This window comes from Alexandromys fortis, unplaced genomic scaffold, assembly GCF_014885135.2.
Source record: "Alexandromys fortis isolate MF-2015 unplaced genomic scaffold, M_Fortis_MF-2015_v1.1 scaffold_21, whole genome shotgun sequence".
NCBI lineage: Eukaryota > Metazoa > Chordata > Mammalia > Rodentia > Cricetidae > Alexandromys > Alexandromys fortis.
Window position 1 is genome coordinate 13820506 of NW_026067905.1, and position 26544 is coordinate 13847049.

At 46.3% G+C, this 26544-nt stretch overlaps 2 protein-coding genes across 2 annotated transcripts in view; both read right to left on the reverse strand.

Moving 5' to 3' along the window:
* Positions 1-2196: 2196 nt before the first annotated feature.
* Positions 2197-26544, reverse strand: part of Stx6 (syntaxin 6) — a 45079-nt gene continuing 20731 nt past the window's right edge. Inside the window, exons 4-8 of the mRNA XM_050135161.1 lie at positions 23297-23359; positions 20878-21003; positions 19295-19401; positions 14655-14749; positions 2197-8072 (exon numbers count right to left, since the gene is read on the reverse strand). Coding sequence (XP_049991118.1) covers positions 7996-8072; positions 14655-14749; positions 19295-19401; positions 20878-21003; positions 23297-23359 — 468 coding nt within the window. The 3' untranslated portion in view covers positions 2197-7995. The remainder of the gene's footprint in view (positions 8073-14654; positions 14750-19294; positions 19402-20877; positions 21004-23296; positions 23360-26544) is intronic.
* Positions 15591-19280, reverse strand: LOC126497247 (60S ribosomal protein L36a-like). Its single transcript, XM_050135164.1, has one exon. It carries the CDS (start codon positions 17734-17736, stop codon positions 17338-17340), a length of 399 nt encoding a protein of 132 aa, XP_049991121.1. The 5' UTR covers positions 17737-19280; the 3' UTR covers positions 15591-17337.

Consider the following 26544-nt stretch of genomic DNA (forward strand, 5'->3'; position numbering starts at 1 on the left):
GCACAACCACTGAGGCTGACTTCCTGAACTCATGCACCAGAATTATTATTTTGGGTATCCCAGGCTGGCCTTGAACTCACCGAGATCCTTGGTCTCCTGAGTGGCTGGGATTACAGCCTATGCACCATGCCCCGGTCTGGAGCCGTTTTCCTGACTTAACAGTCGACTTTAATGAAGGTTCTGAGACACAGAAGACCAAGGCACGAGACATCCACACCTTACCTCAGGCACTGAGGAGTTCAGTGTTGTAGGAGCTGGGAGGTGGCTGAGTAAGTGAGTGGCGTGTCAAGTGTGAGGACTAGTCTCCAAACCCGCAGTTTTTAAAGAGCCAGCCATGGTAATGGATGCTTGCAGTCCCAGGGCTGGGAAGGCAGAGGTGGAAGGAGCTCTGGAGTTTGCTGGCAAACCAAGCCCCAGCTTGGAAAACTTGTTTCAAAACCAAGGTGGCAGGCTCCTGAGGACCAGTATCCATGTCAGGTTAGGAGACAGCTTAGTGAACACCGGTTTGCCATCCCTGAGCTCAGACTGGCAGTTTTCCCCGGAAGAAAAGCCTGTGGTCCACTCAGACTTGGTGCCAGCTGTATCCTTGAGGGAACTTCCATCAGTACAGGAGGTTGAACTTGGTCTCACACATAGTAGGCAGGCATCTACCTCCCAATTGTTACGCCCCTAGCCTCTTTTTCTTCCTTCCTTTTTTTTTTTCCTCTGAGACAGGGTTTCACTTTCGGCTGTCCTAGAACTGGCTCTGTAGATCAGGCTGGCCTCAAATTCAGAGATCAGCCTTCCTGGTGCTGGGATTAAAGGCATGCACCATCACTAGATATCCCTAGCCTTTTTTCCTACATTAATAAAAAGTTTTATGTTTATTTATGTAGTTTGTATGTGTGTAGGTGCGCGTGTGTCATGGCGCCCATGTGAAGCTCAGTACCTGGGCTCCCAGGATTGGAGTAGGGTCATCAGGCTTCATGGCAAGCACCTTATCACTCTACCACTTCAGATTTCTTCCCTTTGGTGGGGGAGCGGGGAGAGATAAGTCTCATTAGAGTGACTCAGGCTGGTCTTGACCTTGAAATCCTCTTGCCTCGGCCTTCACAATAGCTAGGAATTATAGGCCTTTGACACTAGACTGAGGGTTAGTTTCTTTTTTAAGATGTATTTTGTGTGTTGGGAGATGGTGATAATATACCTTTAATCTCAGTATTTGGGGAGGAAGCAGAGGCACGTGAATCTCTGTGAATTCAAGGCCACCCTGGTCTACAAAGTGAGTGAGAGCCAGGGCTACACAGAGAAACCCCATCAAGAAAAAAGAAAAAAAAAGATTTTTTTAAAAATATATATATGTGAGTGCATACATGTATGTATGAATGCACACCTGCACATGCTTGGTGCCCAGGAGGTCAGATCCCCTGAAAATGGAGTTATAGGCAGTTGTGAGCTACCACGTGGGTGCTGGGAAGACAGCACAGGTCTCTGCAAGAGCAGCTGCTCCCGCTGCTGCGCCCTCGCTCCAGCCCCACGCTGCTGCATTTCTAGTAGCTTCATGCAGTCTGCAGGCAGAGGCCTGTAACCCCAGATACTTAGGAACCTGAGGCAGGAGGGCTGAAATTCTGGCCCTCCTTCTCCATCTTCCTATGTGCTGGGATTACAGGCAGACACCATACCTGGACTGCAGGCAGGCACCACATCTGGTCTCACGTGGTACCTAGGATTGAGCCCTAGACACTGGGCATTCTAGGCAAGCACTCTACCAACTCTGCTGCATCTTTAGCTCCCACAGCTCCTAATTCTGCTCTTCTTGCTGGATTTTCAGCTAGGTTGGCCAGCAAGTCCCAGTAATCCTCGTCTCCATCCAACCGCAATACTGAGGCTACAGACATGAGCGGTCGATCTATAGACATGAGCAGTCGATCTACAGACATGAGCTGCCATACCCAGCTTTGATCTGAACTCGGGTCCCCATCCCACGCGGTTAATGCTCTTCTCCACTGGGCTGTCTCCCCAGCCTCCATATGTTCTACCAATTATTGCAGATGGGGAGGAGTGATAACCTGTACTTCAGTGTGAAAAGACTGAAAACAAGAACAAGAGGGCTGGGGATGTGGTAGAGCACCAGCCTAGCACGGGTGGGGTCCTAAGCTCCATCCTCCATTAAAAAAATCAAAGAAAGTAGGAAGAAAGAAGCATCCAGGACAAAGGTCTGGTGTCTTCATCTCGCTTTAATACAGAATCCTTTTACATGGCCGCAACACAACTCAAGAGCAGGAGTAAGAAACGTGAGCAACAGACCTCAAGAACTAAGAACACCACTGCTGCGGACGGCTGGTAACTTTACACAGGTATGTGTTAGCAGTTCCCAAGTGTGTAGTGTCGTCAAATTTTAGGATTCCCAGAGGATTATCAAAGCAGGGATGACTGGGAATGTTCCCTGCAGATGGAGGTCTCCGGTGCAGTGGCAATGGCCCTCAGTGCCGTGCGCTGGAACCTGGGATCGGGGTGCTGGCCTCATCTCCAGACTTAATGATTCCACAGAAAACGCAACTCTCCTAAGTTTTTTATTTTTCGAGACAGGGTTTCTCTGTGTAGTCCTGCCTGTCCTGGAACTTGCTCTGTAGACCAGGCTGGCCTCTAACTCACAGAGATTCACCTGCTTCTGCCTCCCAAGTGCTGGGATTAAAGACATGTGCCACCACTGCCTGACTCTAACAAGCTTCTTAGCCGGGGAAAGCCACCATATAAATCTCCCTGGGGCAGAGGTGACAAAACTCTAGTCCCAGGGATCTGGCTCACTCTTACCATGCAGTGGGGAAGAACGACCTAGAAGCCACCAGGTAAAGTTCTGATCCTGACCCCATACATCCTATTTCAAAGTAAAATTCAGTAAAGCTATTTATCCTTGGAAAAATACATAAGGGTTTATTCCCTACGATTTTTGTCACTTACAAATTCTAGTTCTGAATTATACCAATCTCTGATTAAAATGAGCCGGGGAAGCTACTTCCACTTATAAAACTCAAATCTACCTCATCTACAGCGCGGTTCCTTTGTCCTTTTCCTAGATGGCCCTCATACGTGCTAGCATGGTTCAATTAGAAAAAGGTCAGAGGGAGCTGAAAACACTTGCCAAAGCTAGGGTGTGACTCAGTGGTACTCAGTGTGCTGCATCTGTGAGGTCCCGGGTTCAATCTCGAGCCATGCCAACAGCAAAAACGGAAAAAAGCAGAACAAAAAATTTAAAAAAAGCAACTCCAAAGGCTCATCAGTGGGTGGCTGGCGGCCCTCACCCCAGACAGCCAGGGTACAGACACTCTGCTCTCCCCAGAATAAAGACACCTGCTTCTCCCGGGACAGACCTCGGCTTCAGGGTCACACTTGCTGTTCGCAGATCGATTCCAGCTGAACTGCGTTCCACTGAGCTGGAATGAAAAGCCTGATCTTGGTCCCACCCAGGGCTCATGGAAGCTCAGATGGAGCAGGGATTGGCTTCCGTCAAGGCAGGGGGGCAGGGCCCGGATATCTGGTCAGCAAACAATGAAGCTGGGTGGTCTATTTCTAACAGCCCCTCAGGACTAAGTGGCCTTTCCGTAGATAATTCATAACCATAGAAAACAAACTGTAAAATGCACTTTCTCATAAAGCTCTGGCTGCAGTTAGCCAACCAGGTCCATGAAATGTTCGCGCGAAAGCCCAGCAGTGGGGCAGGCGCTGCCTGAGCAGCTAGAACGCACAGCTAGGAGAGAGCATTTCTGGATTAAGGTCAGAAGAAAAATAGCACCAACATGTTAGCTGACAGCAGGGACTCGGGAGCTACATGCGCGCGCGCGCGCGCGCGCGCACACACACACGCACACACGCACAAGCTCTTTTCCTCCTTTCTCACCCTGCCCTGACAGCTGACATGACAGAGGCTGTAGCATATGGCAAACCTTCAAATGCAGCCAGTCAGCAGCCACCTGAACGAAAGGGCACCATGCAGTTCCCAGAGCTTCCGTGTTTGTCCCAAGGCAAAACACAGCAGGGTGAGGAGTTAGCGAAGCCTGAGTCCCGCTACCACGGCCAGCGTCGAGTGCGTGACTTGCACTAAGAGTAGCCCACAGTGCTACTTTTCCGATGGCCCTTGCCCCTCGTCTCAGTGGCAGTGACGACAATGACGGCAAAGGTGGCTCTTTCGCGGCTTCATCCCCGTCCTGTCACAGCCCTGCTGCCCAGGTCCCAGGAGCTGTTTCACTCCAAACTCATGCTTTTCTGGATTCAAAACCAGACAGCAAAGCAGCCCAGTGAGCTTTAATAAGAAACGGGTGGCAGTGGCATCCATGCTTATATACAACAGGCCAATGTCGTCCTTTTTTTTCCTTTAAAAAAATGTACATCTATATATTTGTGCATGTGTGCATGCACACACCCACGATACAGCATGAATGCAGAGGTCAGAGGACAACCTGTGGGAGTGAGGTCTCGTCTTCCGCCAGGTGGGTTCTGGGGAGCACAGGCAGGTCACCTGGCTTGGCAGGAGGTGCCTTTCCCAGTTCACCAGGCCACCTGCGGCACTCTCAAGAGTGAGATGGTTTTCAGGGAAGATCCTCTGGCTGGGTCTCCAGTGGCCTGGTAAGTTCTCTTGTTGGGGAGTCTTCCCTTCAGGGGTGGGCAGTGATGGAGAGCTAATACACTTGGGAATTCTTTTTTACTTTTATTTACTTGTTTGTTTTTAGAGATAGGGTTTCTGCATAGCTTTGGAGTCTGTCCTGGAACTTGCTCTGTAGACCAGGCTGGCCTCGAACTCACAGACATCAGCCTGCCTCTATCTCTCGAGTGCTGGGACTAAGCATGCTCCATCACCGCCGGGCACACTTGGGAATTCTGATGCTGCCTTCTCTCTACTTTTAATGGACAAAGTGCACTTTTAAAAATAAACAAAAATCCATCGTTCCTGCAAATCTGGGAGGGGAGGCTGTGCAGTGAGAGAGAGGGGGAGGAAATGGCAGGTGCTGCACCCCATTTTATAACCTGCTTTCCAGATCCTCCATTTCTGCTTTGTTCACAAATTCACTTTGCACACAAGGCAAAGCCAACCTGCACCAAGTCCACAGAGGTGAACTCATTCCTCCCGTGAGCTTTGGGTCTGCAGGCGCTAAGAATGCCCCTCTGGTCTCACTCTGTGGGCAGAGAAATTACCAGAAGAAAAACCTTGGCTGCAGCACCTTTCCTTACAGAAGGTAAAACCCTCGACAGAGACAGACGCCCGCTGGAGTCGGACTGGGTTTCTCTTCCCAGCCCTTACTCGCACGAGGTGAGAAGGCAGGGGAGTTGCCAAGTTGTTGGCTACCAGACCCACCAGTCTGTTTAACTCTGGCTAAAAGCAGGGAATAATGGGCAAGTTACCAAACTTCCTGCTTCAGCTCTAGTGTGAATTCGGAACTGAAGGAAAATACAGCCTGCGTGCTCAGGCATACGTGACAGTTCCCTGTGCTCGCAGCCCAGGGCATGCCCAGCACTGTGACTTCCCAGCCCAAACAAAGACAAGACCCCAAGTGTGTGGGCAGACTCTGGCAGATGCTCTCCATGGACCATCCTCCACCTCACTCCAATCAGCTAAGTGAAGTGCTCTTCCAGTAAACACGCTGAGATCTCTCTGCTACCCAGCGTCTTCTGCCAGTTCCTTAACCATGATGGATGTGAGACCAAGTGCAGAAGGCTGGGATGAGGGGCATCTGCAGAAGACACTCCTGGGCAGTGTGGGGTACCCTGCTGCCCACCCCTTCCCTGTTCTAGGATGCACGGTGGAAGAACCCCTTCAGCTCTCCGGAGCACTAAAGAAGAAAGCTATGTCCTTTTTCTCTTTGCCACAATTTTAAAGGAGCCCTGGCTCTGAAGTGACAACAGGATGGTCTTGGACTAGGCCAGCTGCTGTGGGAGTATGTGGCCAAGAAGGAACCCCTGCGTATGAAGTTGGCTTTCTCTCTGCATACTCCTCACTCAGCTTCAAGTCTACAACACTGTGCAGCAGATAAATCAATGAGGTCCACATACCAATTCAAAACAGATCCAATAAAACTAAGCCCAGAGTAACAAAACCTCATCCCTGAACTGATGGGAGAATCCTACTAAAGCAGCAGGCATTTCTGAATGGGTCTGAAGGACATTCTTCTAGTAGCAGAAGAACATGGCTTTAAACAGGGAAATTTTAATACTCTGACTGCTCACGGCTTTGTAATGTGGAGTGTGGGTTACAGCACTCAGACAAGGCCCACATTGACTTTTAACAAAAGGCTTCTATATTTTAATGCAAATCTAAGGACTATCCATGGTCTAAGTTCACAGAAGACTATTCAAACCTTAAGATTCCATGAAACATAAATAACACAGAACCCTACATTGGAGCCCTTTGTAATATTCACATTTCCCCAATCTGACAAGAAATAACATCTCTGTATCCAGCACCAGAGCTGGATGTAAACGTGGTGCGGACAATCCTTTTGGTTTTACAAATCTTCTTTAGCTTCCACCAACAGGTAGATTTCCTTACCTATCATGATCCTAAACCAGATAAAATATCCTTCTTTTAAAAACTGTTACAAATATTTATTTAAAAGTGCAATTTAAAAGTTAGCTGGGCAAGCACATCATTGGGAATAACAAAACAAAAAAGGGATCCAAAAATCAAAAATCCCAAGGAATATGAACGACCCAGGATTTTTTTTTTAAAGTTGGCGTGCTAAGGAATGCACAGAAAGGCAAAGCAAGGGAGGTCAAAGGTCAAACTGTCCAGATGCCGCTCTTTCCAGCACAGAAGATGACTGAGGGGCAGCCTCCTTGTGAAGGGTAGGCTCAGGGTCTGACAGCGACTTTAATACCAGGTTAATGCATCAGGGACGGTATGAAAATCCTCCATATATGTGCACATTGGAGCATCAAAACAGTCGCCCGAAGCCTGAAGTTTAGTGTCAGCAGCTCTCACAACTTCAACCCAATAAACGGTCTGTCACAATGGAGTCAAAGTGTCACTCAGAGAACAAAGTATCAGGTTCCCTCACCCACCCAAGCTATTACAGAGTAAGGGGCATCTGACCCACAACCAGCCTTTCAGTGTCAGGACAGTTTCTGCATAAATGTAATAAATGCCTGACCCCTCCCCCTCACTCTGAGTGCCTTGCTATCAGAATAAAGGCACCTGGGCAGAAGGCGAGTCTCACCCACCCAGTGCCGCTATGCTGTTCAAGGCTGTGCGCAGGGGTGCTCTAACGTGCAGCTGCATCTCTGGGACCGGCGGCGGGTCTGGCCGGCCTCTGGAGCTACTGCCAGCCCTTCATAAAGCTGGACCAACACAGGGGCTGCTGCTCTCAGCTGCTCCTGTCCATTAAAGCCATTTGTCCTCAGCACCTCCAAACCCCCAGGGACTTCACTATTTCCTGTGCTCAGCCCTGCCACAAACACACCTGGAAAAGCAATTTAACCTCAGCCCTCACCCAGCAAAGTGAAACACTGCAGTTCTGTCATGAACGGTTTCTGAGCCTCTGTCCTCACCAACAGCCAGCTCTCAGGGGCTAATCCAACAGCTGTGGGAAACGTCATCCCCAAATGCCCCATTCTTGCCAGGTTTCTTTTGAAGGGACGGCGGCACCCATCTAAGCAGGGCAAGGGTCTGAGCAGAGGGAAGGGGCTGCCAGAGACCAGAAAAATAAGCAATAAATGGGGCTGTTACTTCTTTTGATGATTCTGAGTCTTCCTCGAGGAGCGAGGTCCAGTAAGGCAAAGCAGTGGCTAGTTGTCCTCAGAAAGAATGGGCAGCTGGGGCTTCTGCTATCCAGCCGGGAGTGTGGTCACCTCTTTCCTCTTCCAGCCTTGCCCTTCCAGTGCTGGGAGAGAGGGCTGTCTCAGTGGTGGAGTCACAGAGGAAGCAGGGCAGAGGCCAGTCTCTGGGAGAGGAATGTAAGTGGCGGAGTGCTTGCTTCTCCTCTCCCCTAGGTCCAGTGCAGGAGGGCCTGAGGAGGGCCGATGACATCACAGCACCAGGAAGAGGACCAGCACGACCAACAGGACTGCGAAGAGGATGGCTATGGCACACCACTGGCGCCGATCTGGAAGGCAGGACACAGAGGTGACCTCCCGGGATTAGGCACTCCCTCCCTGAGACACAGGTACCCAAACATCTCGGGAGCAGAGGAGGAACAGAGAAGATCCTGCCCCCGCCCAGGCACCAGCACCCCCATGCTGTTCTGCCTGCAGGCACATCTACAACCCTGCCAGTGCAGGCTGAGTCCCTGCCGTTAGCTGGAGGCCGTCATACACCAGTGAAAAGGTGGCCGGCACTTGGTGACAGCCTGCTTTAATCTCCCACCGAAGGACTATAATTCAGCAGTGCACAGGCTCGTCTCTTAGTGAGTACCGTGAGAGAATGGAAAGAGATGAAAGTCACTGCTGGTCATCCAGGAAACGGACAGCCAGGAAAGCACTCCCGTGACAGAGAGTGATTAATTCCATATCACACCTGTAGTCAGGTAAGATCACTTATACAGTGTATCTGTGACTGGAAGCCAATGTCTTCCGAGAGGCTAGACTTCCTCTGTGTGGATGAGAGCATGAAGCCCTCTCCAGACAGAACAGATAGGCCCAGGGACGCTTGCTGCAGCCCACAATCCTGGCAGTCTATATGACAGCTGCCCACAGGGGGTGTGAGGGTTAAATAACAGTGGAGGCACGCGCTTGCTGGGGCTATCATTTTCAGGTGTGTTACCTTTGTTTATGCTGCTTTTGTTTAACTCTGTGAAGCTGTGATTCTTTGCCTGTCTAAACACCTGATGGTCGAATAAAGAGCTGAGTGGCCAATAGCAAGGATAGGCGGGGCTGGCAGGAAGAGAGAATAAATAGGAGAAAATTGGGAGAAGGGGTTCTGGAGAAGTAGCTAGAGAAGGAAGAAGACATCAGGGTCCAGCTATCCAGCTACACAGCAATCCAGAGTAAGAGTAAAATTTACAGAAGAGAATGGGAAAAACACAGAGCCCAAAGGGTAGGTGGGGTAATATAAATTAAGAAAAGTGAGCAAGAAATAAGCCAAGCTAAGGCCGGATATCATAAATAAAAATAAAACTCCGTGTGTGATTCATTTGGGAGCTGGGTGGCGGGCCCCCCAAGAGTCCAAAGAGCATAACATCATATTACAACAGACGCTGTGCTGGGCCCAAGCTTGAGACACCGAGACACCATCATCATTAGGACACGTAAGTAACTTATAGAGGTGTAGACCAAGAAAGTGGCATTTCCACTGGCAAGTCCTAGTGTCCTCCACAAAGGACCGGGAAGACACAAAAGAATGTCACTAAGGAGCTAGGCATGCTGGGTATGTCTGTTAAGTCAGCAACAGGAAGGCAGGTGAACTGGCAGTCAGTACGGGCTGCACAAGTACTAAATCAGCCAGAGCTGTACAAATTCTGTTAACAAACAAAGGGCAAAGAACAATGGCGGGGGTGGGGGGGGTGGGGGTGATGATGTATGAGGGTCTTCTGTTTTGTGTTGATTTCATTGGTTAAATAAAGAAACTGCCTTGGCTCTTTGATAGGACAGAAAATTAGGTAGGCGGAGTAGACAGAACAGGATGCTGGGTAGAAGGCAGTGTGGCAGACGCCATGGCTCTCCAACCCGAGATGGACATAGGTTAGAATCTTCCTGGTAAGCCACAACATTATGGTAAACACAGATTAATAGAAATGGGTTAATCAAGATGTGAGAGTTAGCCAGTAAGAGGCTAGAACTAATGGGCCTGGCAGTGTTTAAATGAATACAATTTGTGTGTTGTTATTTTGGGGTATAAGCTAGCTAGCCAGGCAGCTGGGAGCTGGGCTGCAGGAAGCAGCCTGCCACTCCTTTTACTACAGGGTGACTGAGCATGTGAATGTCTACGGGACTGGCATGAGGGCCTGAGTGCCAACACCCTGAACCCAGATAAAAATAAAAAATAAAGCAGGCATCATGCATCTGAAGCCCAGGGTTGGTGGGTAGCAGAGGCAGGTGGGTCCCTGGGACTATGCTGGCCAGTAGAGCAGAAATTACAAGTGTTAGGCCTCAAAAAGTAAAAACAATAAAGGAAAGGGATAGAGGAAGTCATCCAAGGTTAACCGGTAACCTCCACATACACAATGTCACAGTCTATGCAATGCAGCTAAGCCATAGGACTAACAACTCCATTGAAACAGAAGTACGGCCAAGTGGTGGTGGCGCATACCTTTAACCCCAGTACTCAGGAGGTAGAGGCAGGAGAATCTCTCTGAGTTTAAGGCTAGCCTTGTCTGCAGAGCAAGTTCTATGACAGCCAAAGCTACACAGAGAAATCCAGTCTCAAAAAAACAAAAAAACAAACAAACAAAAAAAAAACAAAGAAAAAGTATAAAGATGATAAAGATGTAGAGGTTATTAAAGTCTACTGAAGAGTCTATATATTTCAGTACACAACTTTGGTGATCATATTGTAGGAATGCCCTGAATTCAGAGAAAAATAGATAGCAAAACGTGCATGAATATCAACATCTTAGAACTCTTCAGTGGTCAAAAGATGTGAATGCCAACAAGCATAGCAAATCCCTTTTCCTGGACCAACACCCTTGTCTACCCCAGACCTACCAGAAACTCACTGAGCAACTAAGATCTCAAGTCTGTCTGCTCTGAAGAGAGAACTGAAGCAGACTGAGAGGCGCGAGAGGCAAAGCCGGCCTATCAAAGGAGCCAGGGTGTGGAAAGCGCTCTCCAGCTTACTCTTGTCTCTTTAAAGACACTGGACTCTAGTTTCCAGTCCAGCGTGGAGGATCGTTCCTTATCGCTCCTTCTAACAAGAACAGGGTGACCACAGTGACAAAAACAGCTCTTCTTCTTAGATCTTCCAGGAGTAAAGTCACAGGGTGGGCTGCTGCCCCTAACAGAAAATCTAGAAATGGTTGGACTCACATAGCAGAGCGGAGACCCTCCCCCACCTTAATCCCAACAGTGACCAACCAGAACCAGTGTGGAGCTGGGAACTATGAGCTGTAACTGACCAGCTGCAGGGAAGTCCATGTGGTCACGTCTAAGATTTCGCCAGTTAAAGGGAGACCCAACACTGGTGAGCTTTACTTCCAGAAGTTCAACCAAACTGTCATCGAGTGTGAGAGAAATGGGAACATGGAAGGTGCTGGATATGCCATTTTCCTCACCTGATCACTACTGAACATATACACAGATCAAAACTCCACTCTGCAGCTCATAAAGACATGCAAACATTATGTACTAGTTCCAAAAATTAAATTTTGGAATTTTTAGAGAAACAAGGCTCTTCTGTATGACAAGATGACAGATACATATATTTTTGTCTAAACTCATACAATGGGTCTGATGTGGTGGCGCACACCTTTAATCCCAACACTGGGAGGCAGAGACAGGCAGATCTCTGTGAACTGGAGGCCAACCTGGTCTACAGAATGAGTTCCAAGCCAGTCAGGGTTGCACAGTGACACCTTGCCTCAAAACAAACAGAAGGAGAAGGAGGAAGCAGCATCAGGCCAAGTGTGATGGCACTTGGAAGGCAGAGGCAGGTGGATCTCTGTAAGTTCCAGGACAGCCAGGGCTATGTAGAGAGACCCCTGACTCAAAAAGCAAACAAAAAGAAGAGGATGAGGAAGAAGAAAGCTTATTACTATAAGAATGCAATAATAAGTCACTTTTATTAAAAACAACTGACACTTTCCAGGGCAAGCCAGAGAAGATAACTGCTTCCTCCTTCCTCTCCCACAACCTCACACATACTTCCTGCCCCTCCCCCTCCAGCATCCCACCACTCTAAGAACCAGATTTCCTAAACCCACTCGGCCTTTGGCAGTCCAAATTCTGTATTCCCCAACAGCTTTCTCTTGAGCATCTTGGTAAGAGCACAGGGATGCTAAGCAAGCAGACACACAGCCCTGGCCTGCACTCTCAAGGCCACTTTCCTCTGAAGTGGCAAGTTGTTCCTATGAGGCACGAGCTAGGCAACCCTAGGGAGCTATTACCCTAGCAGACTGAGCTCTTCCTGTGTGGCTTCAAGCACACCAGGAATGTCCTAACTGCGGTACCAGGCTTGTAACTCAGGCTAAGCCCGAGCTCCACCTACAGCACAGAGTGCTTCAGCTGAGCAGAAAGAACAAAGGCAACTCCAATGGTAGTTTCTTTCTCAAAATATTTCCTGTCTTCAAGAGAAAAGAATCACAGACTGTTGATGGGGGAGGGGATCTTGGCTTTATTCAAAAGAGTATTTCTCTGGGTAAGAGAAAGGCAAATTAGTGTCTCTCTTGGGTCATTTACAAAAGCAAGTGTGGAGTCTCCCGTGAAGCAGTCAGCCAAGAATGGATGGGAGGGCCTGGCTCTAAGGAGCTGCTCATGTGTGCTCAGGCCTGCTCCACCAAACTCTGGTGTTTTCAGACTGTCCTGACACACAGGTTTGAGAAAACAATGAACACAAACACACTGAAGCAGACATCCTAACAGTATTTCTTGGGGAGCAAAAATTAAGACGAAGGGTCTTCCACGCTAACTGCTCTGTTACCTGGCTCTTTTCTGTATACAATTATAACCAAATATCTCATGTTGTTTCCCAAACCTTCCTTTCTGAAAAAAGTAGAATAAAGCATAAGAAAGTCTTGGTGTTACAAACACATTGCCAGGACTTTTCTAAACTACTCACACCCAGAATGCTAGAAAACAAGACACAGGTCACCTTTGCTCACCCACTCTTCCCTGACAGAGGCGATGCTGAAGTACCTACTTGACAGGAGAGCTACCACACAGACCAGCAAGAGGCCTGGTGTTTAAACTGGTTATGTAATACTTCCTCAAGACAACTCTTTTTTTTTTTTTTTTTTAAATACAAGGGTACTGAGTAGCTGACAGTGGGTAAAGTGTCTGCTGGGTAAGCATGGCAGTTTGAGTTTGGATCCCCACAGCCATGTAAAACCCCATACAGCGGCATGTGCCTATAACCCCAGTGTTGGGGGAGGGAAGGGCAAGGGGCAGACACAGGTGTATCAGGGGCTCACACTGATCAGCCAGCCTAGCCAAAATGGTGAGGTTCAGGTTAATGAGTAAGGCTGAGAGGCTGGCAAGAGGGCTGAGTAGGGAAAGGTGCTTGCTCCCAAGACCGACAGCCTGAGTTAGATCTCTAGAACTACATGGTGGGAGGAAGCGACTTCCTCAAGCTGTCTTTTGACCTACACATGCATGTGCAAACACAGTAAATAAACAGTAAAATTAAAATGACCTCCTGTCTCCACACATGCACACAGCTGCAGAAACACGTGTACACACATGTAAGCCACATGCACAAACATAAAATTTAAAAACAAATACATAAATAAAGTAGAGGACTATATAGGTAGAAGAGAGAAAGAGGGAACCAGAAAATAAATTTCAGACCCTTCTCTAATCATGGGGAAGAGACATTGAGCTGGTGCCTGCTTCCTGTATGTGCACAACTTCAAGCAAAGAACCTGCTTGAAGCAGAAAGACATTTAGCCTAGACAGAAAGGAGAAAACTCTAGATATGAGCTTCTTTTTTGTTTGGATTTGATGGTTCCTTGTCCTTTAGGGTCTTTTCTACCATCGTGTAAAGCATTTACGGAGCATGGATACCTTGTTAAATAACTGCTTTATTGCTTGTTCAATGCTCACCTTTCTGTGGTGCTCAGCATAGAACATGGGTCTCCCCCATGCCTGGTCACGCACTCAGTTGAGCTATACCTACAACACACTGAGCTATACCCACAAGCTCCAGACACTATTGTCTAAGTAGGTAGGATGCAAACTGCTGAAGTGTACACAGTGTACATTTGTATTTTAATTTTCCATGTCACATGTACCTGACAGTAGAAAATCAACAGAGGAATGAGGTGTCAGGAATGGGGGAAGAGTCTTTTAATGAAGGAGGCATCCTATGGCCCCCAAAGTATTCAAATTACCTGAAGAAATATCCCAGTTTTTCCTTTCATCAAGCAACCCCCTCCAGATAAAGAGGAGATACTGGGTATTGGTTTAAAATATATCCTGTCTGACAAGGAAGGCAATTTGTAGGAACCAAAAATAAAGGGAAAAAAAAGTAGTTATTAGAAAGCATCTTCAGACATAGAAACTGACCTGAAAGTTACTTCTCCATCCCCCGATCCCAGCACACATTTGCTAGGACATCACTTTCTAAGGCTAGCATAGCCTGAAGTAGTAGGTATTTTTCTAACAATGAGAGGAAGATAGTTCACAGAAGGGAGTAAGTGGTATATCAGTACTTCAAGTAAGTTCCCTAGGGTTAAATAAATGCCTGCTGTCATGCCTGACACACGCATGTGCTGTGGCAAGTATGCACACACACATATACATGCTAAAATAAAGACACCAAAAGAAAAAAATTGTTAAGTTCTCTAAAGTAACAAGAGAAATAAAAAGTAAAAAAAAAAAAAAAAAAGGATTTTATAATTGCAATGAAGTTTCTCCACGGGGAGAATAGTCAACAAGTGTTGGGCACAAGAGCCTTCTCCAAAGTCTGATCACGGGCAGAAGTTCTGGTCTCTGCACAGTAGCTTTCTCCTGTCTGATCCTAAAGTAGCACAGACAAATAGGCTGCAGCAGGAGAATGGCAGAGTTAGCAGGAATTCCCAAGAGTCACACATACATACCACTGGTCATGTGCGACACCTTTGCAAGTTTCTTCATCACATTGTCCAGTCGAGACTGAGTGTTCTCCAACTCATGAGAGAAGTCGTCCAGCATGCTGGAGAGGAGGAGGAGGGAGGAGGCGGTCAGCAGACCTTGTATTTGCTGTGGATTAAGTGAGGCCTGGGCCTCTGTCTCAATAAAGATAAAAAGGGGCCTCTGGGCCTAAGGACTGCATTGTATTACCCCAATCCTTGGGGCAACTTACATTTTTATAAATTTGGGAAATCTATGGTTTTTTTTTTTTGTTTTGTTTTTTGTTTTTAAGTTAAGTTACATATGCTATAGATTAGTCAAGACCCCTTAGTAGGGTCTGGCATAGTTCCCATAATCAAGCATGCTTGTATTTCTGCAGAAGCATGAGGAATCACAGCTACAGTCAATTCAGCTGAGGTTCCTCCATCACGAGTCTGCTTGAACACTTGGATTTGTAATTTCAGATTCGCAGATGAGGCAGTAGGGCACTGACTGTACACCACTGCCGGCTCAGGCACAGCGCCAGCAGAGAGGCAGCCTTTGTTTCCTGCTACCTTGAGCAAGGCACCCCATACAACTCTTTGAGACTCTTTAGTCATCTGTTAAATAGGACGATTCTACCAACCCAAATCCTGTTGAGGGGTGCCTGTGAGAATCTCATAACACACAAAAGCACTTTGTGTCAGTGAGTTAAGGAATGTACTTTAAATCAGTCGGATTCTTCTTTAGAGCACTCTGCCTTATTATAATATGTCAGGATACCTGACATCCCTGATGGTGGATGGGGTAGGGTGTGGATGGTGAGTGTGTGTGTGTGTGTGTGTGTGTGTGTGAGAGAGAGAGAGAGAGAGAGAGAGAGAGAGAGAGAGAGAGAGAGAGAGAGAGAGAGAGAGAGANGAGAGAGAGAGAGAGAGAGAGAGAGAGAGAGAGAGAGAGAGAGAGAGAGAGAGAAAGAGAGAGAGAGAGAGAGAGACCCCATCTCTTCACAAGTGGTGTTTCTCCAGGAACTGGAGACCAGCTCAGGAGGCCTCCACTATGGTGCCTCAGCACGCTGCTGGCAAACACAGCACTGAATACTGTACTTGTATTCTAGCAACCCTTATTTCATAAATTACTACACATTCCAGACTTTAACTTCTAACTAGAACATGATTAGTTTGCGGCTAAAATTAACACACCAATTAGTAGCAGGGCCTTCCTACAAAGACCTTATTTATTCTGACCATGCCACTGGCAGCTATAATCCACTGGTCTGGGTGCAGGCCCACAAAGGAGCATGACAGTCCCTCAGGACCTAGAGCCACCAAACCCTCATTAAGTTAACTATCAAACTCCACACTGACAACTAAGTAAATAAGTCTTTGTTCTATACCTGAGTTTTCAAATTAAAACATGTTTAGCTCATCTCAGAACCTGGCAGCACTGGACCTGGCTTGCTGGCATCTCCAGGCCAAGCACTGAAAAACAAGGGCTACTTGTGTGTGCTGGGTGTCACTTTTCTTACTAAAGCTGAAACAGGCATGTCACTCAGTCTTCAGCCAAGGACAGTCACAGCCCAAGTTCTGCCCGACAGAAAGACCACCCAGGTCACAAATGCTACTTTGCATTGTGGCAGCTGTGCTTTTAAAAAGGTTTTAAAAATTGAGCCAGGATCTCTCATGTGGTCCGGGCTGGCCTTAAACTTTCAAGGATGATCCTGAACTTGTGATTTCCCCGCTTCTACCCCCCCAAATGTATGACCTCCACGCTTGGCTAATGCACTGCTGGGGACTGCGTGCAGGGCCTCGTGCACGCTAGTCTAGCACTACACCAACTGAGCTACAGCCCCAGCCTCTGAAATTCATGTTTAACACTGCTTATCTAGACACTATATCCAAAACACCATTTTCACATGTAACATAAAGATTACTAATAAACTGCTCCGCCCCGTTACTTAAACTGTAGCATTCACTCTGCGCTCACAGCACATCTTAGCTCAGTCTGGCCACATTCCACACGCTCAGTAGCTGCAGGAGGCTGGTGGCTCGTCTCCCACACAGCATATAAATCAGCTCGAAACCCGTATTTCTTCCCTTTTACTGTTACCAGATACATGAACACCCAGTTTAAATAGGAAAACAATCCGACAGGGATTTTATGTTAAACTATAGCTCTCCTGTTTCCCACATGTTCGCATCACTTTGCTTCTTCAGGTACTTTCTCCACTTCTGAGGAGCATGCTTGTATGTTCTGCGGAGTTTTGTGCTCAGGCTTCATTTGATGGTGCAGCGCTATTAGATTAGGATTTGGCCCTCTGAATTCTCACCTCGGAATCCTTCCCACTTCTCCGATACAGCTGTATACAATTGGATTAGATTAATATTCAACATGAACCTGAAGTCAGCTGAGTGCAGGCTAGTCACAGCTGAGTGGTTTGTGGTGGGAATCACACTGCTTCTTGCTCACTCCCCACTGGCTCAGGGGTCAGCGTTCTTTGGCCTACTGAATCTACAGCCAGCCGCCTGCCTGCTGTCCGTCATCTAAACTGGTATAACTGCTGTTTCCTGTTCTATGATCTCCAGAGGTTTTTTTTTTATTATTATTATTTTTAGGTACCAATAATAATAACTTTATTTTCTAACAGGTAATTTTCCTACTGTTTCAGCATTTTCCTCTCAGGAAACACAAGTTTTAGAACTGGATCACTTGGCCCTTTCTCTTCTTGTCTCCTCCCAATTCAAAATGCTTGCATCTCTTAATGGCCAGCATCCTCTTGGACCTGCAGTTGGGCTCCACACACTCAAGCCTGAGCATGATCTTCTTTGTGGTTTTGGCCTTATTTCGGAAAACTGGCTTTGTCTGCCCGCCGTAACCGCTCTGCTTCCAATCGTAGCGCCGCTCCCCTTGGGCGTACAGGGAATCCTTGTGCTTCTTATACTGGGTCACTTTATGAAGCTGATGCTTGCCACATTTCTTACAGAAAGTCCTTCGGGTTTTGGGTATGTTGACCATCTTTGCAGTAGACTGTCTACCCGATGGAAACGAGAGACCTTTCGTCCGAGACAGATGCCTCCACTGCGCGAGCCGCATGGGAAAGGGTCTCCAGAGGTTTTAGATCTTTGCGAAAACATTTGTGTCTGCTGTGGCGACTTTGAAGGGAATGGAGCTACAGACTGTCACTTCTGCATCTTCAGAACTAGCAGTGGCTCAGCTTGTCTCTATGCTCAAGCTGCCGCACCAAGTGGCTCAAGCCCCTTTTGGTTTGAAGTAGAAACTCAACCTGTGCGTTTGGGTTCCTGTTACTCCGCTGTTCCCATCTGGCATACCCACCTGGCTCCACTCTGGTATATCACCCGAATCCCAACCCCCGCTCACGCCATCACTCCACACTCTGCCTCCCGGCCCTCCCAGCCTACTGAAAAGGCAAAGCCCTGCCTTCTTATCACACTGACAAGGCCCTCCCTGCTGTCCTGACGCCCCATCAGGACTTCTGCTCCCTCTTTCCCCATGCTAGACACTCACTGTACACACCTGTACCCACACACCTGCTGGCATCCCTGCAGAGTCACTGGCTCTCACTCCACTGCCAACTTCCTAGACACCCCACACTTTCAGCTGACCCTCTTTCTCGGAGAAGACAGGGTTCTCCAGGCAGCTGCACGAGCCTATCCCAGGAACAGTGGCTCTCTCCCCACCACACGGGACTACTTCCTTCATTTGTACAGGATGTGCTGTACCTGAGAAGCAGCAAAGATTCTGGATGGCAGGCAGAGTCTCGTTGCTCACTCCTATACCCACAGAGCCTCCCAGAAGCCTGGTGCAGAACAAGGGCCCAGGAGGAACCGATAATGAGCATGTGCAGAGTTTCTGGAACATCTTAGTAGACACCGCACCCACCCAGGGTGTGGGGAACAGAATGGTATTATATAGCAGTATTCAAGAAAGCTGGCTTTGCTCATCATACTTTTAGAGTGTAAAAGACAAGGTTCTTAAGCAAAAGCGACTTTTAAGAGTTATGTTTTGTTTTTCCTTTGTTTTGAAAGGGAAGATTGTTTTTGCTAATTAAAATCAAACTTAAACGTTCTTTCATAAGAGTGTAATTTCTCTTTAGTGTAGTAGCGTCCTGGGGTGATGGCTCAGAGTTCTAATGCCACCTTCACCCGTCTCCCTGCATGCTGCCATCCTCTCCACAGTGCTGTCTCCAGAGTCTGCAGCCCTATCTGGACGTCTCAAGATCTACTCAGAGAGCCAGGCAGTGGTGGCATATACCTTTAATCTCAGCACTCAGAAGGCAGAGGCAGGAGACTCTTGGTGAGTTCAAGGCCAGTCTGGTACAGAGTAAGTTCCAAGACAGCCATGACTGTTGTACAGAGAAACCCTGTCTTGGGGGAGGGGGATTTGCTCAAAGAAATTTGTGTATATTTTAAACCATTTTTAAGTACCAGCTTTGCCTAAACCACCATTGTGAATTTTATCTGGTAGATTTGCCTCTTTGGTGGAGCTAACCTGTGGAACAAAGTAAAAACTGTAACTATAAATGAAGTTAATTTTTCTTTCTACCAGCCATGTAATTCACTGCTGGGCTTTCAGGGTCTCATGGGATGGCTCCCCCTTACTTCACTGCAGATAAGGGCATCTCACTACTCACACTGCCTGTTCCTCCAGCTCCCCTCCAATGCGCTGGGACATGTTCTTCAGCACCCCGATGCTGCCGGAGACCAGCTCCAACTGCTCATCCTGCTGCTCCACAATCAACTGTGCCAGAGAAACGGAAATACGCAATTAAAACCCATCTTACCTGGTTCCAAGCCCAGCACTCCAGCAGCTGCTAGTTTCTTTGCCAGCTTGGGACAATTCACATTCAAAAGCAAAGCCCAGAATCAAAGAACCAGACCATTGGCTCTGAGAACACACTGCTCCAAAGACTGGATTGTCGAGCTACCCACACCGCCTGCTGATCCAACTTGTGAACAGTCAGCAGGGCTTGAAACCACCAAGAGAGATTTACTCTGCTTGGCTGAGGTCCAGTAAGGGAACAGACATGGTCGAAAGCACATGAGCATATGACCACCACATCGGGGATTGGTTAGGAAGAGGAAGCTCACTGCCAAGATCAAGGTTTCAGTGCGCACCACATTGCCACAGCATTAGCGAAGGAGAGCCTAGCAAACAGCTGACGTTGGAGGACTGCAGCAAGTCCTTTTCCTCTACTTCAAGGACAATAATTTGCCTCGGTGACAACTGTTGGCTGGCAAAGACATACTTTCAACTGTGCTGTGGTCCCCTTACTCTCTATTAAAATCTTTGCTTCATTATAACATTTTGAGAACAAACAACTAGTTAGGCCAACATGATAATGTAAAGAAAGCAAAACAACATAGGCTACAAATATACATAAAACACAGTATTTATGAACCCAAGTTTCAATGGACAGATGATTCTCATATCCTGATACATAATGTAATTGTTACCTTCCTTTTATTAGCATTGCTGTCCATAAAAGCAAGAACACAAGCTGGCATGGTGGGCCAGGCCTAACATCTCAACACACATGAAGCTGAGGCAGAACAACCAAGGCCAGCCTGGACTACACAGCATCATTCTGCCTCAATAAGACAATAACAATAAATACACACATATAAAATGTAATAACATGGAGACAAGTTCATTTTCCTTCTATATCTCAATCTCCATCAAAGCAGGTGGTTTTTATATATAATGGAACAAGCTGACAACTTTCAATAGAAAAAACAAGAACTCAATGTTTCTGAAAGTATCCTTGTTAAAATAAAAACCTGAATGTAAAAAGGGGAAGAGGGATTGCTTTCTTTTTTTAAAATCCTTGGCCTTATTTGGGGGTAGCATACATTTTTAAGCTCTGCACTGAGGGCAGAAGGAGGCACATCTCCACGATGAAAGCCAGCCTGCCAACCAAAGCTATGCAGTGAGAACTCATCTCAAAACAGCAACAAAAACAAAACCTGCACAGTTCGGGCCTCCTCAGTTTTGATGTCAGCTCTGCGTTTCCTGAGGTCAAGTCTAGTTCCTTGGGACACCATGCTCTCAAGATTTTAAACAGTGTATACAATCATTACACACTCGACAACCAAGCATAGGACATGCTCAGGTCTAACCTGCTTGTCATTTAGTAATAAGGCTGTGGCTAGCAGAAGAGTCAGGCGAGACACCCTGCCTGCTACCTCCTGTCCTCCACAGACTGTTCTCAGGTACCTGCTGCTGCGCCTGCTGCTCCTCAATGAAATGGGAGTTGGCTAGCTGCAGCTCTCGATCAAGGCGCCCGTATCGATCCGTCACTCCTGTGCTCCAGTTCTGGCTGCTGCTGTCTCCAAGTAGCGCCTGTGTGAGCAGGGACAACCAATCAGGAGAAACACTCAGAAGCTATTGCTGAACAACTTAAACGGTCCTCAAGCCTGGAGCAGACTTTGATGTGGCAGTGCAGGGTGGTACCTGGCGGAATGGTTAGAGCAACATCAGGAAGTGCTCACCCTGTCTTTAAGACCTCCAAATGGGCCTCGTGGATGGACTCTGTCCCTAAGGAGAGCAGCTAGGGGAAGATGAGAAGGAGCAGTGGCAAGCAGCTTAGTGTCTGCCAGAGGCCCATGAGGTAAAGGCCACCTTGACCACTCACGAGCTTCTTTGAAGGGTTAAAGTAGGGTAGATGGGACAAGCTGACCAATAGTTTTTCCTCTACTTCCCAAAAAGAACACAAGAGGGAGAGGTAGATAAGAACAATAAAACCACCAGGCAGGGGTGGTGCACGCCTTTAAGTCTAGCACTTGGGAGGCAGAGGCAGGTAGAGCTCTGTGAGTTTGAGACCAGTCTGATCTACAAAGCAAGTTCTAGGACAGTCAGAACTGTTACACAGAAAAACCTTGTCTCAAAAAACAACACAAACAAAAACAAAACAAAAAAAATGAAAACAAACAAAAAGTACAATATAAACAACCCAAGCAGACATGAAAAACAGACTTGAAGGGGTATTTTACCTCACCAAAAGAAACTCAGATCAGAACCTGAATTCGAGTTTAAGTTCTAGGTGATAGCTGTAAATTCTTTAAGGATCATATTTTATCAATTAGAAAGGAGTTTCTTCTCTATTTTTATTATTTCTAATTCTGTGTGAGTGTGTGTGTCCACATGTGGGATGTGCATGTGGATGAAGGCACTGGATCTCCAGGCAAGGGTTACAGGTAGCTGTGAGTCACCTAGTATGGGTGCTGAAAGCAGCATGTGAGGCTCAGGCCTCTGGAAGAACAGCGATCACAGAGCCATCTCTCCAGCCCCCAGGGGAGTTTCCTTCCTACAAAAGTGTGCCATTCAGTAAAATACTTGCAACAACCCGGCATGGCGGCTCGAGTCTGTAATCCCAGCACTCAGAAAGCTAGGGCAGGAAGATTGTTTTTAAGTTCTGGGACAACCTGGGTCAGCTATAGCTACATGCACAGAAAACCCTGTCCCAGAGCAAACAAAACACCCCCCCCCCCAATCAATAATCAACATTTTTAAATGAAGAGATTTAATTTGAAGCATGCTGCCAGGCACGGTAGCCCATGCCTTAAATCCCTGCACGTAGGAGACTGAAACAGGTGGATCTCTGTGAATTCAGGCTATGTAGAGAAACCCTGTCTCAAAAAAACAAAAATAATTTTGAAACATTTTAAGGATTACTCAGATGTCTACATCAATTCATTTATTTTTGAGACAAAATTTCACTATATATCCCAGACCGGTGCTAAGCTCACACTATGTGGACCTGACTGGCCTTGAACTTGTAGCTAAACTAGGGGCACAGCAACTTCCTGGCTACACCAAAATTGAAACATAACCATGCCATTATCAAGGAGCTTGGAGTCCCATAAAAAGACACTAAGTTATCAAGAGTCTTTAGCAGATGCTGGCTCACAGGAGGTAGGAAGAGCAGAAGATGCTGTGGGCCCATCAGCAGGAGCAAGTGAACTCGGGGGAGGGGCAGTGTTGAGGAAAGCTGTCTAGAAGGAAATATTTGTCTAAATGTCTGCTGAAGGCCAGGTGGGAAAGTCTTGGGCCCTGGCTTGTGGCACTCCTGTGAGGTAATGGGATCTTCTGAAGTGCAGCTAATAACCATAAAATCAGTGCATCAGAGGAGCTTCTTGTAGTAGATGGGAATTAGAACAGAGACCCACAACTGGACAACTTCGGCTGCGTCCATGACAACCCTCCCCTCAAGGCCAGGGAGCTACACAGCCCAGCTTGGTTTTGTCTTGTTTTAGAAAAAGAAAGAATATGAAATGGAATGGGTAAGGAGGGGAAAATCGGGGAAGAGTTAGGGGGTGGAAAACAATATGAACAAAATATAGTATAGGAAAGGAAAAATTTTTAAAGAAGTGGAATTAATGTATTTTGTGATCTCCTGTCATGATGCCTTGGCACATGCCCAAAAGCATGTGATCGGCTCCAAGTTTGTTACAGTGGCAAGTTACAAGAATAGGACTAACAAACAAGAGATGATCACACCTACCCCACCACCCAGGGACAGTGGACACAGGGCTTGATCTTGATCCCATGAGCCAGGGTGGTCAGCAATTTCAAATCTGAAGTATCTAAACACATATTTTCTTTAATGGACACTCATATTTGGGTGTTTTCTCACCTGTCTGTTTTTCCTTTCAGTCAATGCCTGCACGGATGAAGATGACATCTGATCCTTCATGTCCTATGAGAACAAAAGGGCAGAAAACAAAGGAAAAATACCCTTAAAGAAAAACATGGCTAGTATTTCCCATATTAGCAAAATACATACTTGATTGTCTACTCTTAAGCAAAAAGACAGCATTCTTTGGCTTTTGTTTTCAATTTCAAACATAAAGGAAATTGAAATCAAAAAGAGCTAATACAGACACTAAATTTAACTAGAAAGAAAAGTGAAATATCAGACAGAATCAGGGCTCTCCCGAACTTTCCTGGGGGTCGAATGAGTTGATGTGATTTCCGTTTTCAGGCTGAGGGGCCCTAGGTGCAGAAAGACTGACATCTTCTCAAAGTCATAGAGCCAATAAAGGACACGTGAAGGTAAAAACCTAAAGCCTGTGCTCAGGGACTAGCATCCTCTAAAACACATGTAAACCTGTTCTTCTTAAAATGCATTTACCATTACTAACAAGAAACGCTTGCACGTGACTCATGAATGAGCTGCATTCATTCACAGAATAGACTATTACTAACAGCTGAGTGAATTTCGAAAGTATTAACAGAAATCAGGGGATATGTTATTTAACCTTAAGCAAAACTTTATTAAATATGAACCATTTTAATTCTTACATTTAACTATAATGGAAAACACTAAAAAATGTCTAAAGTAGGGGCTGGAGAGATGGCTCAGAGGTTAAGAGCATTGCCTGCTCTTCCAAAGGTCCTGAGTTCAATTCCCGGCAACCACATGGTGGCTCACAACCATCTGTAGAGAGGTCTGGTGCCCTCTTCTGGCCTGCAAGCATACACACAGACAGAATATACATAATAAATAAATAAAATAAATATTTAAAAAAAATGTCTAAAGTAAGCATGTTGTAGTTGCAATACAATTTTCTCTTTCTTTAAAAAAATGTCAAGATACTTTGGAATTTTTTTTCTCTGATTTTTTTTTTCTGAAATTTTAAGTGGACTTATTCTAGCAAATATTATGGTATTCAACTTTTGTTGTTGTAAACAGGGTCTTACTCTGTAGCCCTGACTGATATGGAACTCACTACTTAAGACAAGACTAATTGTGAAATCAGAGATCTGCGTGCCTCTCTTTCCCTGTACTGGGATTAAAGGTATGTACCATTACACCCTGACAAGAGAGGACTGTATCAGGCATGCCATGGCTTTAAAATTCCTATTGTGGTTAATTCTAAAAAAAAAAAAAAAAAAAAAAAAAATCTTGCTTCAACACTCAAAGTCCACGATCATGCATGCAGCGAGCACTTACTGACACCTGATACGTCCAAGCATGCGGCAGGCGCCACGGTTAGTTCTCTGCTCCCTTGGAGCTCACATGGTGAAGTGCCCAACTCACCTAAGAGGTTACTGAAAATGCACTTCTCTCTGCCTCATCCTAACCTATGCCACTGGCTCTTTATGGCAAATCTTTATTAACAAGTCTCTCCGGGGAGTCTTAAGACTGGAACTTGACCGAGGAGGTGGTAGCACACGCCCTTAATCCCAGTACTTGGAGGCAGAGACAGCAGATCTCTGTGAGTTCGAGGCCAGCCTGGTCTACAAGAGCTAGTTCCAGGACAGGCTCCAAAGCTACAGAGAAACCCTGTCTTGAAAAAACAAAAACAAACAAAAAGAATATTTACTGCTAGCTGAAAGGTAGGGGTACACACCTTTAATCTTAACACTCAGTAGGCAGAAGCAGGTGGATCTCTAGGCCAGTCTGGTCTACAGAGGGAATTCTACAACAGCCAGGGCTACACAGAGAAACCCTGTCTTTAAAAGTTTCCTTCTTTCTCTCTGATGGGTTTGGAGACTGAACCCAAACATGCATGCTAGGCAAGTTCTACAATCAAATTCTTCATAGGAAAAACAATGACAGGATATCATATCCTTTCATCCCAAGAGTCTGTGTTCCAATACCAGAAACAGACAGAAAATGATTATTTTTTAAAAAATATTTACTTACTTATTTAATGTGTATGGGTGTATGTCTGTGCATTTGTGCATTATGTATGTGCCTGGTGCCTGTGGTAGCCAGAAGAAGGTGCCAGATCCCCTGGGACTGTACTTACAGACAATCCTCAGAGCTCCAGTCCCCTGGAAGGGCACCCAGTGCTCTAAACAACTGAGCCATTCCTCCAGCCCCAGAAAATGCTTATTTCTAGAGAGCAAATTACAAAATGAAGAGGCATTTTCACCTTTCAAACAGAATTAGTTACATTTAAAAAACAAAAAGCAGAGAGCAATTTTGTTGTTGTTGTTGTTTTGTTTTTGTTTTTAAGACAGGAACTCCTGTATGAAAAGTGAGTTCCTGTCCTGGAACCAGCTCTTGTAGACCAGGCTGGCCTCAAACTCACAGAGATCCGCCTGCCTCTGCCACCCGAGTGCTGGGATTAAAGGCTTGAGCCAATAGCACACCGATGAGAATATTTTTAAAACATAAACATGCACTTGAATAACAACAGGGTTCCAGCTATTCATCAAGAGGAAGCTAAAACACAGTGCTGGAGCAGGGACTATTTTGAGTTATATGGTTTTTTTCCTCCTCCTATAAAAAAAGCCACTCCAATTTTCTTTAATAAACATGCAGTAGGCAACAGTTGAATAAAATATGCTTTCTAATCTTAGATTTTTTTTTTAAATTTCTATTTGATAAAGAAAGAGAGTCCTGATGGGTACATCCCCTTACTGCTGTGCAGTGTGCATCCTATACATGCCCGCTGCTGTGGTGGAGTACAGCCTTCACATGTGGAGGGCATTTGATATAGGCAGGCTAGTCACCAGACACCATACAGAGGACCACCTTCACACTGGGACATGGAATTTTAGCTGTTACTAAACAGTTTTAAACATCCTGTAACAATCTATCATGACAAAACCATAATTACTCATCCTCTTTTTAACACATGAAGCTTAGGATCAGCAGTTAGTCCCAATAATACAAGACCCATCTGCCAAAAGAACAGCAAATGTCCTGGTTATTTACTCTCTTGTTTCCATTTCAGCTGTTTCCATGCTGAATGAATGAGACACCGTGGATCCCAGCACTCCCCACTCATGGGCCCCCTGTCCCAGTGTTATCTCAGCCTCTTAGACTAACCTTTAGAGTCACTTCTTTTTTTTAATTTATATATTTCTTTATTAATTAATTAAAGATTTCTGTCTCTTCCCCACCGCCGCCTCCCCTTTCCCTCCCCC

What these genes read in the sequence shown, in the direction of transcription:
- LOC126497247 (XM_050135164.1), bottom strand. Translation starts at nt 17,736, where the DNA reads ATGCGGCTCGCGCAGTGGAGGCATCTGTCTCGGACGAAAGGTCTCTCG.